The sequence below is a fragment of the Hyperolius riggenbachi genome, chromosome 8 (genome assembly GCF_040937935.1).
Source record: "Hyperolius riggenbachi isolate aHypRig1 chromosome 8, aHypRig1.pri, whole genome shotgun sequence".
Lineage (NCBI taxonomy): Eukaryota > Metazoa > Chordata > Amphibia > Anura > Hyperoliidae > Hyperolius > Hyperolius riggenbachi.
In genome coordinates this window covers 271,664,409-271,677,552 of record NC_090653.1, presented here as the reverse complement: position 1 = coordinate 271,677,552, position 13,144 = coordinate 271,664,409, and the positions used below count along the sequence as shown (strand labels likewise).

The following is a 13,144-nucleotide window of genomic DNA, read 5'->3' as shown; positions in this document are numbered from 1 at the left end:
GTTTTAGAAGTGTTGATGCCTCCTGCACAGTTAGAGTACTGTGGGATAAAAATAGATGAGATAATGTTATCATGGTGCTAGTCTAGTCTAGAGGACCCAGCAGGAAACCTCATATTGAACAGTTCCCAATCACAGCACTCTCTACAGCATGAAGCATTGTGATTGGCCGAATAGTGTGTGCGTTGTTTACTACAACCTATCTGAAACCTAGCAGATCAAGAGGGTGCTTTCCACCCAATCATGTTAGCAGAATTTCCCCATGAGATTTCCTGTTGCTATCCCTGAAGTAGACTAGCACTATTACTATAATATTCAAAACTATTTTAAAGTCTCCCTAAGTGTTCTTGTTCTCCATAGTGCAAGATGAACCTATCGGACCATATGGGACATTTTCTAAGCTTTCAGAGTTCCTCTTTAATGTTTTCACTCAAGCCATCCCATGGACCAAGGAAGGTGAGGTTTGTTTGGTAGCTGGGCCAGCGAGGGTGCACCATTCTTTACACATTAGTCAGCGGGTGGAGATGGGAGAATCTAAATGGATATTTATTCACAGTTCTCCATTTCATAATTTCTTTTTACATTTTTATTCCTTTTAGGAAATGTGCGAGCCAAAATACGCCTTCCTGACATGGAACATCTGACCAACAACTGAACAACAAAATGAACGGAAACATCGAACTGGGGGTAAGACGCCTCTTCATTTTCCATTTTAGGGTTAATTTTATACTTTTTTTTTAGGCATCTCTTTCCCCCATTGTGATCTTCAGAGGCGAGCAGATACAGCATTGTGACCTCCGTAAACAAGGCACCTGTGCTCTGGAAGTGTTAATGAGCAGGACTGCTTCCGCCAACCAATGAGGAGTGTGTACCAGGGATGGTTAGACACCCCCACACAAGAGAAACCACTCGGCTGTAGTGAAAGAAACCTGCCTTGAATTATTCATCACAGGCCAGAATCAGATATTTGGTTACCCGGCTTGAGACGCGGACCTGATGTGCGGCTATAATTAATGCAGGGAAAACCCGTGACAAGGGAGCAGGTGACAGATGTAGGGATGTATGAATGAGTGCTGTAATACAAGAAATGAGACCTCCTGCAGGGCACAGAGGGGGTGACAGCAACATGAACCAATACAGGGCCAGAGAGACGGAGCCACAGAACAGGCAACGGAGGCACGGAGGTCAACCCAAAGGTAATTCAGGGAGAGTTAAAGTGGACCTGAACTCAGACCTCCTCCTTTGCTCTAAAAGATACACAAAAGCATAATAAATAACCCTTAAAGAAAAAAAACTCTCTTTGTTACAGCTGATACAAATCCTAAAATAAATCTGCAGTTTCTACTTCCTGATTCATGGAAGAAGACATTGTTTACAGCCTGTGCTTTCAAATGGGCTTATCTGCCATGGCAGTCATGTGACACAGGGGAGGTTCATATTACAACTTGAGATTAGACACAAATGAGGGGGAATTAGACAGCCTAAACTCTCTAAATACATACAGGGTGCATTTCTCTGTTTTCCTTCTGTCCTGTGCAAGACTTCGGATCCACTTTAACATTAAAATTTTGTGAAAAGTGTAAAAAGCAAAAAACACTGGACTCCACTTATCTGACAAGTGAAGGAATAGTCGTACTCATTTCCCTATACTGTCTACTGTGTTGCAAGGTCTCCTGAAGAAGCATGTGACCATTTAGGTGATGGCTCAGTGAGGGTCCTTTTACACTACAGTCCTGGCTAAAAGTTTTGAGGCTGTCAAAAATATTGGAAATTATTAACCACTTAACATCTCAGTCGTTTTCAGCTTATGCATCCGAGCAATGTTCACCTCCCATTCATTAGCCTATAACTTTATCACTACTTATCACAATGAACTGATCTATATCTTGTTTTTTCCGCCACCAATTCGGCTTTCTTTGGGGGGTACATTTTGCTAAGAGCCACTTTACTGTAAATGCATTTTAACAGGAAGAATAAGAAAAAAAATGAAAAAATTCATTATTTGTCAGTTTTCGGCCATTATAGTTTTAAAATAATACATGCCTCCATAATTAAAACCCACGCATTGTTATTGCCCATTTGTCACGGTTATTTCACCATTTAAATTATGTCCCTATCACAATGTATCGCGACAATATTTTATTTGGAAATAAAAGAGCATTTTTTCCGTTTTGCATACATCACTATTTACAAGCTTATAAAAAAAAATAGAGAGAAATATTTCATCTTTACATAGATATTTAAAAAGTTTAGACCCTTAGGTAAATATTTATGTTTTTTTTTTTTTATAGTAATGTTTTTTTTTATTAAACATTTTATGTGGGCATTTTTGGGAGGGTGGGATATAAAAGTGTTTAATTTGGGGAAATATTGGTGTATTGTAATGTTTTTGAGGATTTTCTTGTAGTTTTACTTTTTGGCCACAAGATGGCAATCTCGATTTTTTTTACATGACGTCACTCTAAGCGTACAATGTACGCTTAGAGAGACACAGCTTCAGAAAGAGCGAAGCTTCCGAGAGAAGCTGTCGCTTTTTCAGCGGGGGAGAGGAATCAATGATCGGGCTCCATAGCCCGATAAATTGATTCCGTGGCTACCGACTCCGTGGCCGGGAGTGCGCGTGCACGCGCGCGATCGGGCGCGGGAGCGCGCCTGTCCTCCTTGACGTTTTTATACGTCAAGGAGGACAAAGTGGTTAAAGTTGGTGCTTAAGTTTTTTTTAATAGTAATTTGCATATACTCCAGAATGTTATGAAGAGTGTTCGGATGAATTGCATAGTCGTCCTTTGCCATGGAAATTCTTTCCACTGCATTTCATTGCTGTCATTAAAGGACCTGCTGAGATCATTTCAGTAATCGTCTTGTTAACTCAGGTGAGAATGTTGATGAGCACAAGACTGGAGATCATTATGTCAGGCTGATTGGGTTAGAATGGCAGACTTGACATGTTAAAAGGAGGGTGATGCTTGAAATCATTGATCTTCCATTGCTAACCATGGTGACAAGCAAAGAAACACATGCAGCCATCATTGCATAGCATAAAAATGGCTCCACAGGCAAGGATATTGTGGCTACTAAGATTGCACCTAAATCAACAATTTATAGGATCATCAAGACCTTCAAATAAAGAGGTTCAATTCTTGTTAAGAAGGCTTCAGGGTGTCCAAGAAAGTCCAGCAAGCGCCAGGATCGTCTCCTAAAGAGGATTCAGCTGCGGGATCGGAGTGCAACCAGTGCAGAGGTTGCTCATGAATGGCAGCAGGCAGGTGTGAGCGCATCTGTATGCACAGTGAGACAAAGACTTTTGGAAGATGACCTGGTGTTAAGAAGGGCAGCAAAGAAGCCACTTCTCTCCCAAAAAAAACTCAGGGACAGATTGATCTTCTGCAGAAAGTATGGTGAATGGACTGCTGAGGACTGGGGCAAAGTCATATTCTCCGATGAAGCCCCTTTCTGATTGTTTGGGGCATCTGGAAAAAGGCTTGTCAGGAGAAGAAAAGGTGAGCGCTACCATCAGTCCTGTGTCTTTACAACAGTAAAGCATCCTGAGACCATTCATGTGTGGGGTTGCTTCTCATCCAAGGGAGTGGGCTCACTCACAATTTTGCCAAAAAACACAGCCATGAATAAAGAATGGTACCAAAACATCCTCCAACAGCAACTTCTTCCAACAATCTAACAGTTTGGTGAAGAACAATGCATTCTCCAGTACGATGGAGCACTGTGTCATGAGGCAAAAGTGATAACTAAGTGGCTCGGGGACCAAAACTTTGAAATTTTGGATCCATGGCCTGGAAACTCCCCAGATCTTAATCCCATTGAGAACTTGTGGTCATTCCTCAAGAGGCGGGTATAAAACAAAAAACAACTAATTCTGAGAAACTCAAAGAAGTGATTATGAAAGAATGGGTTGCTATCAGTCAGGATTTGGCCCAGAAGTGGATTGAGAGCATGCCTAGTCAAATTGCAGAGGTCCTGAAAAAGAAGGGCCAACACTGCAAATACTGACTCTCTGCATAAATCTCATGTAATTGTCAATACAAGCCTATGAAACGTATGATGTGCTTATAATTATATTTCAGTACATCACATAAACAACTGAAACAAAGATCTAAAAGCAGTTTAGCAGCAAACGAATATTTTTGACAGTCTCAAAACTTTTGGCCAGGACTGTACATCAGTTGCTGTAATTTAAAACTGAACGGACATCCACAGTGATGTTGAAGGTAATGTCCATGTTTCCCTATGGCCCATTTCACATTACAGTATAATCTTGTAATAATAAACTCTGGTATAGTAAACTACCTCTCCAGGTCCCAGCCAATCTCCATTACAAGTCTATGGGAGCAACGCCTGGTATAGTAAACTCGGATATAGTAAACATATTTTTGGACTCTACATGACGCCGACTCTGGATATAGTAAAAAGTGGGAAGTGCATACGTCATGTGCCAGTGTGAAACCATTGGTTTGATTGCTCTCTACACACTTGTTAACCTGAGCTGCTGCCTGATAAGAGGTGTATGGCCAGTGCCGATTTGCAATACAGTGCAAGGATTACCTCTGCAGTCCAACCCGTGCTAAGTCTTGTCCACGGAGGTATTGGAGCCACTCGCATTCCAGAAGTGAGTGGCTTATCATGATTGGCTGCATCCTAGAGAGGCTACGATTGGCCAAGTGTGAGAGGAAAGCTAAGTCCCGCCCACAGTGGTATCGGAGCGAATGGCTACCTCTATTCAGTGATGTGATTTTCCAGCCTGGAATTACCAGCCCTATGGTATGCTGAACCTTGTAGTCCACCAAATGTGCAAGTGCTTGTACCGCCAATGGGAGGATGGATGTTATTGTATGTGTGCTGCCCTCCAATATTAGAACAGGTTTTCCTGGCAGCTAGATCTATGATTGGATGAACACATTAAGGTGGCCATACACTGGTCGATTTGCCATCAGATCGACCAACAGATAGATCCCTCTCTGATCGAATCTGATCAGAGAGGGATCGTATGGCTGCCTTTACTGCAGATTGTGAATAGATTTCACGATGAAACCGATTCACAATCTGTGGAGCTGCCGCCGCCACCTGCCCGCCAGCTATACATAACCTTATCTGGCCGGCGCGAGTCCCCTGGTCTCCGCTGTCTCTTCTCCGCTCTGGACTCCAGCTTCACTTTACTTTACTTTACTTCCTGCCGGGGGAAGTTTAAACAGTAGAGGGCGCTCTACTGTTTAAACTTAGTCGGGACAGGAAGAAGTGAAGCCTGCCGGAGCCCAGCGGAGAAGGAACAGCGGTGACACGCGCCGGTGGAGCAGGTAATGTATTGCCGCTAGCGTCGGTCATCGGACATTCGAACACCGTTATCAACGCACTCTCGAACCGCCGGCGATCGAGCGAAATCTTCAGCACGGACGGATCGACGGGAACGATCAATTTCAGTCTAAAATCGATTGTTCGGTCAGCGTTTGCGCAACAATTTCACAGCAGATTCGATCACAGTGATCGAATCTACTGTATATCGGCGGGGAAATGGTTAAGTGTATGGGCCCCTATAGGAATAGACTATAGGCTGTAGCAGTGGGCCCTGGACATGCTGGGACTTGTGAATTCCAATTGACTCAATTATTGACTGAAGTATGATGCAGTACTATAGTATATGTTATGTGCTTGAGTGTGACCATTTCTGATATAGTAAACCACTTTTCCCGGTCCCTTGGAGTTTACTATAAAGGGATTCTACAATATACGCGTTTTTAACTGAAAGCTTTTTCACAATGCACTGCTGTGGAAAGTTAAAATTAGTCAGTAGTGTCAAAGAGGCTTCAGGCTCTGATTTGCTGGGCATGATAACATGGTAAACCAGGAAGTGATCCCAGCAAATGAGAGAACCTTGAAAACCTATCAGCTGACCAAATGGATCATGTTACACACTATTATTCCTGTTATGTACATACAGCACCTGTACAACAAGGACATTCTTTAAGTATTTTTTTAGGTAATTTTTTTTTTAAATCTTCCCAATCTACACGATACGATTCTTTGAGCGATTCGATTACGATTCTATTTACTATCCGATTAAATCCGACATGTCTGATTGGGATTTGATTCAATTCGATTTGCCATTGCAAAACAATGGCAAATCAAATTGAATCAAATCGAATCCCGATTGGACATGTCGGATTCAATCGTATCGTAAATAGAATCATGGATAGGGATGCTGTATCCAATTCAAGATTATTGCGGTACACATGCAGTAAAAAAAAAAAAAAATCAAAACAGGTAGCAATTTTGTTTTACAAAACTTTAATAAAAATCATTCAAACACACACAGCCGTACAAGAATGATAAACTTAATCCAAGTTCTTATATAGTTACAGCAGTGCGGCCGGAATGATAACTGTCCCGTAATTCTCTCTCCCCTCAAAAAGGAAAAAAAAACAAACCATAAAGTTCTGAGGAAATTCCCTTAGATGCCGTCTTATCTTCGACCGGAGCCCAGTGCCAAACTTAAATCGGACCCGAACTCAGAACTTCCCTCTCTGCTGTAAACGATAAGTAACAGCATAATAATTTTTAAAGAAAAAAACATTTGTTACAGCTGATTCAAAACCTGCAATATATCTGCTGTATGTCTACTTCATGCTTTCGTGGAAGCAGACATGGGATTTACATCCTTTGTTTACAAATTAGCAGCTCTGCCAAGGCAGCCAGCTGACAGACCAAATTACACTCATGATTAGTCACAGACGAGGGGGAATTAGACAGGCTAAACTCTCAAAATACAAACAAGGTGCATTTCTCACTATTTTCCTTCTGTCCTGTGCAAGAGTTCAGGTCCAGTTTAAGGTGCCCACTAATGGTACAATTTCCCAAACGATCAACCGTACGATCAATCGCAACTATCAAATCAGACAGTCGATCGTTTGGGGAAAATGATAAGCAATCGGATCATACCAAAAGAATCAGAAAAATAAAGCGATCATCGGCACCATGAACATTACCCGATCGATTGTACGATTGATCATTTAGGAGATAGTATCATTAATAGGCACCTTTAGAATTGGATTTTAGGCAACGTCGCACTTGAGCCGGACATTAAACAGCCAAGCGGGAGCGCGCAGTGTAGCGTTCGCTCCAATGGTCCGTTGTAGTCTGGCTGGAGCATGGGGCGGATGTGTTTCAACCACAGGCTATATGGGAAAAATCATGGACAGCACTAAAGTGAGGTCTGCTTACTGCAACACATCCATTGGATCCGATGCAAAGTGACAAATGTGTAAACGGATCTTATTTATAAAATAGGATCCGTTCACTGTCAAAAAAAAATATATAGGTCTGCTCTCCGCTTGCAGTGGGAACCCAGCCTTAATGTGAATGGTTTGCTCTACAGACACAGGAATTAGTGAGGGAGGAACAGGAACTTTGCACGGGGCCAACCAGATTCAGAAAACTATGGATAAATTAGTTTGATTAATGAAACATACTAGTCAGTTTTCTGAGTCTGATCAGCGCTGTGCGTACCTCCCACCACTAGAGGCCGACAGAAAACAACGGGCCAGTTATCCATCTCCCGCAACACTGCTACAAGTTTTTTTAAAAATCCGATGAAGGAGGAGGATGTGCTTCACCTTCCTTCTCTACCATGTCCTCCCCTCAGCCCCTCCAGCCGCCCCCAAATCCTGATGCCGACCTGGGGAAGAGAACACAGGGGGTTCAGCACAGTTAGGGCATGAAAGGCAACCTGAGTGAAAAGTAGAAAAGATGACTCAAAACATTATACTCAGAAAACACGCTAGAGAAATAAACACAAAGCCAACATCAAGACATTATTATTTTTAAACCTTCATTTAAGGTGGCGTGTGTGGGTAAAAGGTTAAAAATGTGTAGGGGCAATTACTGCTGTGTGTCTGCCACTGCTGTGATTTTTCCGTCACTTCCAGGTCCCTGGGGATTTTATGGAACTTTAGGACTTCAAAGAACACCTGAAGTGAGAAGAATATGGAGGCTGCCATTTTTGTTTCTTTTTAAAGAGACTCTGTAACAAAATGTTGATCCTTATTTCTTCTATCCTATAAGTTCCTATAGCTGTTCTAATGTACTCTGTCTAACTGCAGCCTTTCCTATTTGCACAGTGGCTGTATTAGCTCTGTTATATGATCTAATCTTCTCTCCCCTGTCAGGCTGAGGCAGTCAGGCTGGAATGTGCTGTGCTGCTTTTGATTGCATAGAAGCTTTACACACCCTCTCCAGGCTCCCTGCACACTCTGTATGACTCACACACTGAGCTACTCTCAGCGTATCACTTGCTATGTCTTTTGTTTGTAAACACTGCATAAAAACGACAATTACAAGCCAGGATTGCAGCAGGGAGAGGCAGAAACAGAACAGAGGGGCCCAGAAGAACATAATGAATAGAATGGTATGCTTTTTATTGTAAGAATTTTACAGTGCAGATTATCTTTAACCTCTTGACGACCAGCTAACGCCGATTGGCGTAAACTGGTCGTCTGCGGGTTACCATGGAAACGGCCGCTCGATCGAGCGGCCTTTCCATGTCAGTTCACGGAGGGTGTCTCCGTGAACAGCCGGAGAGCCGCCGATGGCGGCTCGCCGGCAAAATGTAAACAGGCGGGGAAGAAATCCCCGCTGTTTACATGATCCGGCGCTGCTGCGCAGCAGCGCCGTAAGGCAGATCGGCGATCCCCGGCCTCTGATTGGCCGGGGATCGCCGGCATATGATAGGCTGAAGCCTATCCTTCAATGCGCAGGACGGAAATCCGTCCTGCGCAGCACACAGGGGAAGGGAGAGGGAGGGAGCTGGCGAGAGGGCTGAAAGCGCTGCGGAGGGGGGCTTTGAAGAGCCCCCCACGCTAAGCAACTGCAGCCGGCGGCGATCAGACCCCCCCAGCAGGACATCCCCCTAGTGGGGAAAAAAGGGGGGTAGTCTGATCGCCCTGCTGCACTGCTGATCGGTGCTGCGGGCTGTAGAGCCCACGCAGCACCGATCAGTGTAACATCCCCTGGTCGGCAAGTGGTTAAGCATTTCAGCCGCCCAGATGTGATCCTCACGTCCAGGCGGCTGCTCAGAGGCCGCGGTTTTTCTGAAAAAAAAAAAAAAAAAAGAGTTCTCCATCGTCCTTATGTTTCTGGGAAGTAAAGAAGACATTTAAAAAAAAAAAAAAAAAAAAAAAAAAAAAAAAAAAACTTAATGTGGCCATCTTGTGGCCAAATAGTAAAACTACACCTACATACATTTTAAGGCAATTTACACATATTTTAACTTTTAAAATTAACTATTTCCCACACCAAAAAATGACCCAAATTTTTAATAGGAAAAAAAAACAAAAGCAACAAAAAAAAAACAAACAACAAATAGTTACCTAAGGGTCTGAACGTTTTAAATATGCATTTGAAGGGGGTATACTACGAATTTTTTAAAAATTATAAGCTTGTAAATAGTGATGGACGCAAAACGGAAAAAATGGCGCCATACATAGGGACAAAATGTAAATGGTGTAATAACCCAGACAAACGGGCAAATAAAATACATAGGTTTTAATTATGGTAGCATGGATTATTTTAGAGCTATAATGGTCGAAAACTGATAAATAATGAATTTTTTCCATTTTTTTCTTAATATTCCTGTTAAAATGCATTTATAAAAAAAATTATTCTTAGCAAAATGTACCACCCAAAGAAAGCCTAATCAGTGGCAGAAAAAAACAAGATATAGATCAATAACTTGTGATAAGTAGTGATAAAGTTATTAGCGAATGAATGGGAGATGAAAATTGCTCTGATGCATAAGGTGAAAAATCCCTGCGGGCTGAAATGGTTAAACTTTACCAGTTGCCTGGCTGTCCTGCTGGTCTCTTTGGTTGCCACAGTATCTGAATCACACTCCTGAAACAAGCATGCAGCTAATTATGTAAAAGAAAGGAAAAACTGAGGCGCTGTACTTGGCTACACAACTTCGGAGTTACTCCTACCTGTATTATTGCCTGAGGAAGCGGGCTAGAGACCCGCAAAACAAGTTGCATTTGTTCTGGCGTACAAATTAAATCTTGTTTAAACCATAAATAGTGGTTGTGTTTGGTTTTTGGGGAGGTAAGCCCACCCTTGCCCCTCAACTTATCTGTTTTTACTTTTTTTATTCAATTTTTACTCTGCTGGCGCCTCTGTTTCCATTGCAATGCAGCTAATCTAGTCAGACTTCAGTCAGAAACACCTGATGTGCATGCTTGTTCAATGGCCTCAATTCACTAAGCTTATCTCCAGTCTTTAATAACGTTTCTAGAGTTATCACCATGGTGATGAGGCTTGTAGTATTCAGGAAATATTTTACCTCAGGCAAACCTAAAGGTAACTCTTGTCTTTAAGTTAAGATTAGATCTCTAAAGGTGGCCATACATGGTCCAATTTTTCAATTAGATAATTTAGTTCGATTATTCCATTAGATCGAATATTACATTTTTCCAGCATGTCCGATCATTTTTCCTGAAAAAACGGGATAATCGTTCGAATTTCTTGATCGAAAAAAAAAATATTTTCAACTTTCATTCAATTCGATCATTTAGATCGAATAAGCTGGAAAATCGAACGTTTTTATTGTACCGTGTATGGCCACCATTAAGTTAATCTGCCTTGTACACACCATACAATTTTCGTTTAGATTTTTCTGTTAGATTATTTTCTGTAGAGACTGGTCATTATCTCTGGTGCATTGTCTACTGGTCATCTCCTGCTGAGTAGAACAATGCCTAATTGCTAGGCAGATAGATAATTTCCAACATGTTGCAAATTATCTATCTGGCAGGTAAATCTAACAGAAAATTGCATGGTATGTACCTAGCATTCAATCCATAAAATAACTCCAGAATTCTAAAGGTAAAGGCCTCAATTCACTAAGCTTATCTCCTGTCTTTAATAACTCTTCTAGAGTTGTTACCATGGTGATAAGGCATGTAGTATTCAGGAAACATTTTACCTCAGGCAAACCTAAAGTTAACTCTTCTGTCTTTAAGTTAACTCTTCAATCCTTAAAATAACTTCAGAGTTAAAGACAGGCTGTTTATTAACTGCATGTGAAAATAACTACCGAGGAGGTAAATTAACTACAGAGGAGGTAACTTAAGGAATGAAGAGATAAGATAACTCTCTCTTATGTGGGGGTAAGTTTTCTCTTGCCTTATTATCTCCAGCATGATCTTAATGAATTGAGGCCAAAGACAGGCTGTTAACTGCGTGTGAAAATGACTACAGAGAAGGTAACTTACGGACTGAAGTGATAAGATAACTCTCTCACAGTGAAAACGTATCTCTACACCTTAAAGGTGCATACACACACACTACCGCCGGCAACGACAGGTCTGCCAGACCCTCCCACTGGGCGGATGTTCAGAAACAGCCTTATCACTCCGCCGACAGCGCGTACACACGTGCTACTGTCGGCTGACCGTCCACCCAGCGAGAGGGTCCGGTGGACCAGTCGTTGCCGGCGGTAGTGCGTGTGTACGCACCTTAATAAGGCAAGATCAATGTGTGGAGGTAAGTTCTCTCTTGCCTTATCTCCAGCATGATCTTAGTAAATTGAGGCCAACAAGGTGAAGAAGCGGCCAATGGCCTCAATTCACTAAGATCATGCTGGAGATAATAAGGCAAGAGAAAACTTACCTCCACACAGTGAGAGAGTTATCTTATCTCATGCCTTATTATCTCCAGCATGATCTTAGTGAATTGAGGCCATTGGCCGCTTCTTCACCTCGACGGCCTCAATTTACTAAGATCATGCTGGAGATAAGGCAAGAGAGAACTTACCTCCACACATTGATCTTGCCTTATTAAGGTGCGTACACACACCGGACCCTCCCGCTGGGTGGATGTTCAGCTGACAGTAGCACGTGTGTACACGCTGTCGGCGGAGTGATAAGGCTTTTTCTGAACGTCCGCCCAGCGGGAGGGTCTGGCAGTCCCGTCGTTGCCGGTGGTAGTGTGTGTGTATGCACCTTTAAGGTGTAGAGATAAGTTTTCACTGTGAGAGAGTTATCTTATCACTTCAGTCCTTAAGTTACCTCCTCTGTAGTTATTTTCACATGCAGTTAATTAACAGCCTGTCTTTAAAGGAATACTATCGATTCACATATTTTATTCAATTGACACAGGAATTGTTTGGGAAGTGCTGCTAAGTACTGGTGTATACATTTTAGTAGCAACTTCTTTGTTTACTGTTATCAATATACATTTAAACTTTACTGATGCCAAAACTGACTGCTGACTGAGCCATGAGGAGAGGGGAAATTCCCTCACACTTGATCAGTTAACTCTATGTGTAGCTCTGTGTGTGACAGAGAAGAGAGCTCCCAACAGCTGCAGCTCATGTGTCCTGTGTTTCTGACTGACCTGTCTGAAGAGAGCAGAGGAAATGTAACTAATTGTCACAGCTTTTCATACTGTTTTTGCTTTCAGAGTTTGATATGTTTGATATTTGCTTTCTGTAGTCTGATATGCAACTCTGGCTGTGCATTGAAGCAGACACCCCTTCTGCAATTGATTTGTCCCAATATAGCTAAATCCTACCCTCAATAAATTACAGCTTTTGCCTCTGATATTTAACATGAAAAGTAGGAAAATGTTTACACAGCTACTTAGACATTATTTGTACACTGTCATTTTAGAACACTTGGGTATCGATAGTATCCCTTTAACTTTAGAAATCTGTTATTTTAAGGGTTGAAACATTAACTTTAGAGATCTCACCTTAACTTAAAGACAGAACAGTTAACTTTAGCTTTGCCTGAGGTAAAAGGTTTTCTGAATACTACATGCCTCATCACCATGGTGATAACTCTAGAAACATTATTAACCCATTCGCGTTCCGTCGTTTTCACGTGAGAAATGTTCACCTCCCATTCATTAGCCTATTACTTTATCACTACTTATCACAATGCACTGATCTATATCTTGTTTTTTCCGCCACCAATTAGGCTTTCTTTGGGGGGTACATTTTGCTAAGAGCCACTTTACTGTAAATGCATTTTAACAGGAAGAATAAGAAAAAAATGGAAAAATTCATTATTTCTCAGTTTTCAGCCATTATAGTTTTAAAATAATACATGCCTCCATGATTAAAACTCACGTATTGTATTTGCCCATA

General features: G+C 41.9%; 1 protein-coding gene across 4 annotated transcripts in view; it reads right to left on the bottom strand.

The window, feature by feature from the left end:
- Positions 1-6,277: 6,277 nt before the first annotated feature.
- Positions 6,278-13,144, bottom strand: part of NUP214 (nucleoporin 214) — a 174,090-nt gene continuing 167,223 nt past the window's right edge. For 3 of the 4 annotated variants that reach the window (XM_068248857.1, XM_068248861.1, XM_068248859.1), the window contains one exon: positions 6,278-7,681. In XM_068248857.1, coding sequence (XP_068104958.1) covers positions 7,645-7,681 — 37 coding nt within the window. In that variant the 3' untranslated portion in view covers positions 6,278-7,644. Of the gene's footprint in view, positions 7,733-13,144 lie in introns of all 4 variants that reach the window. The other variant, XM_068248860.1, reaches the window with a different exon arrangement.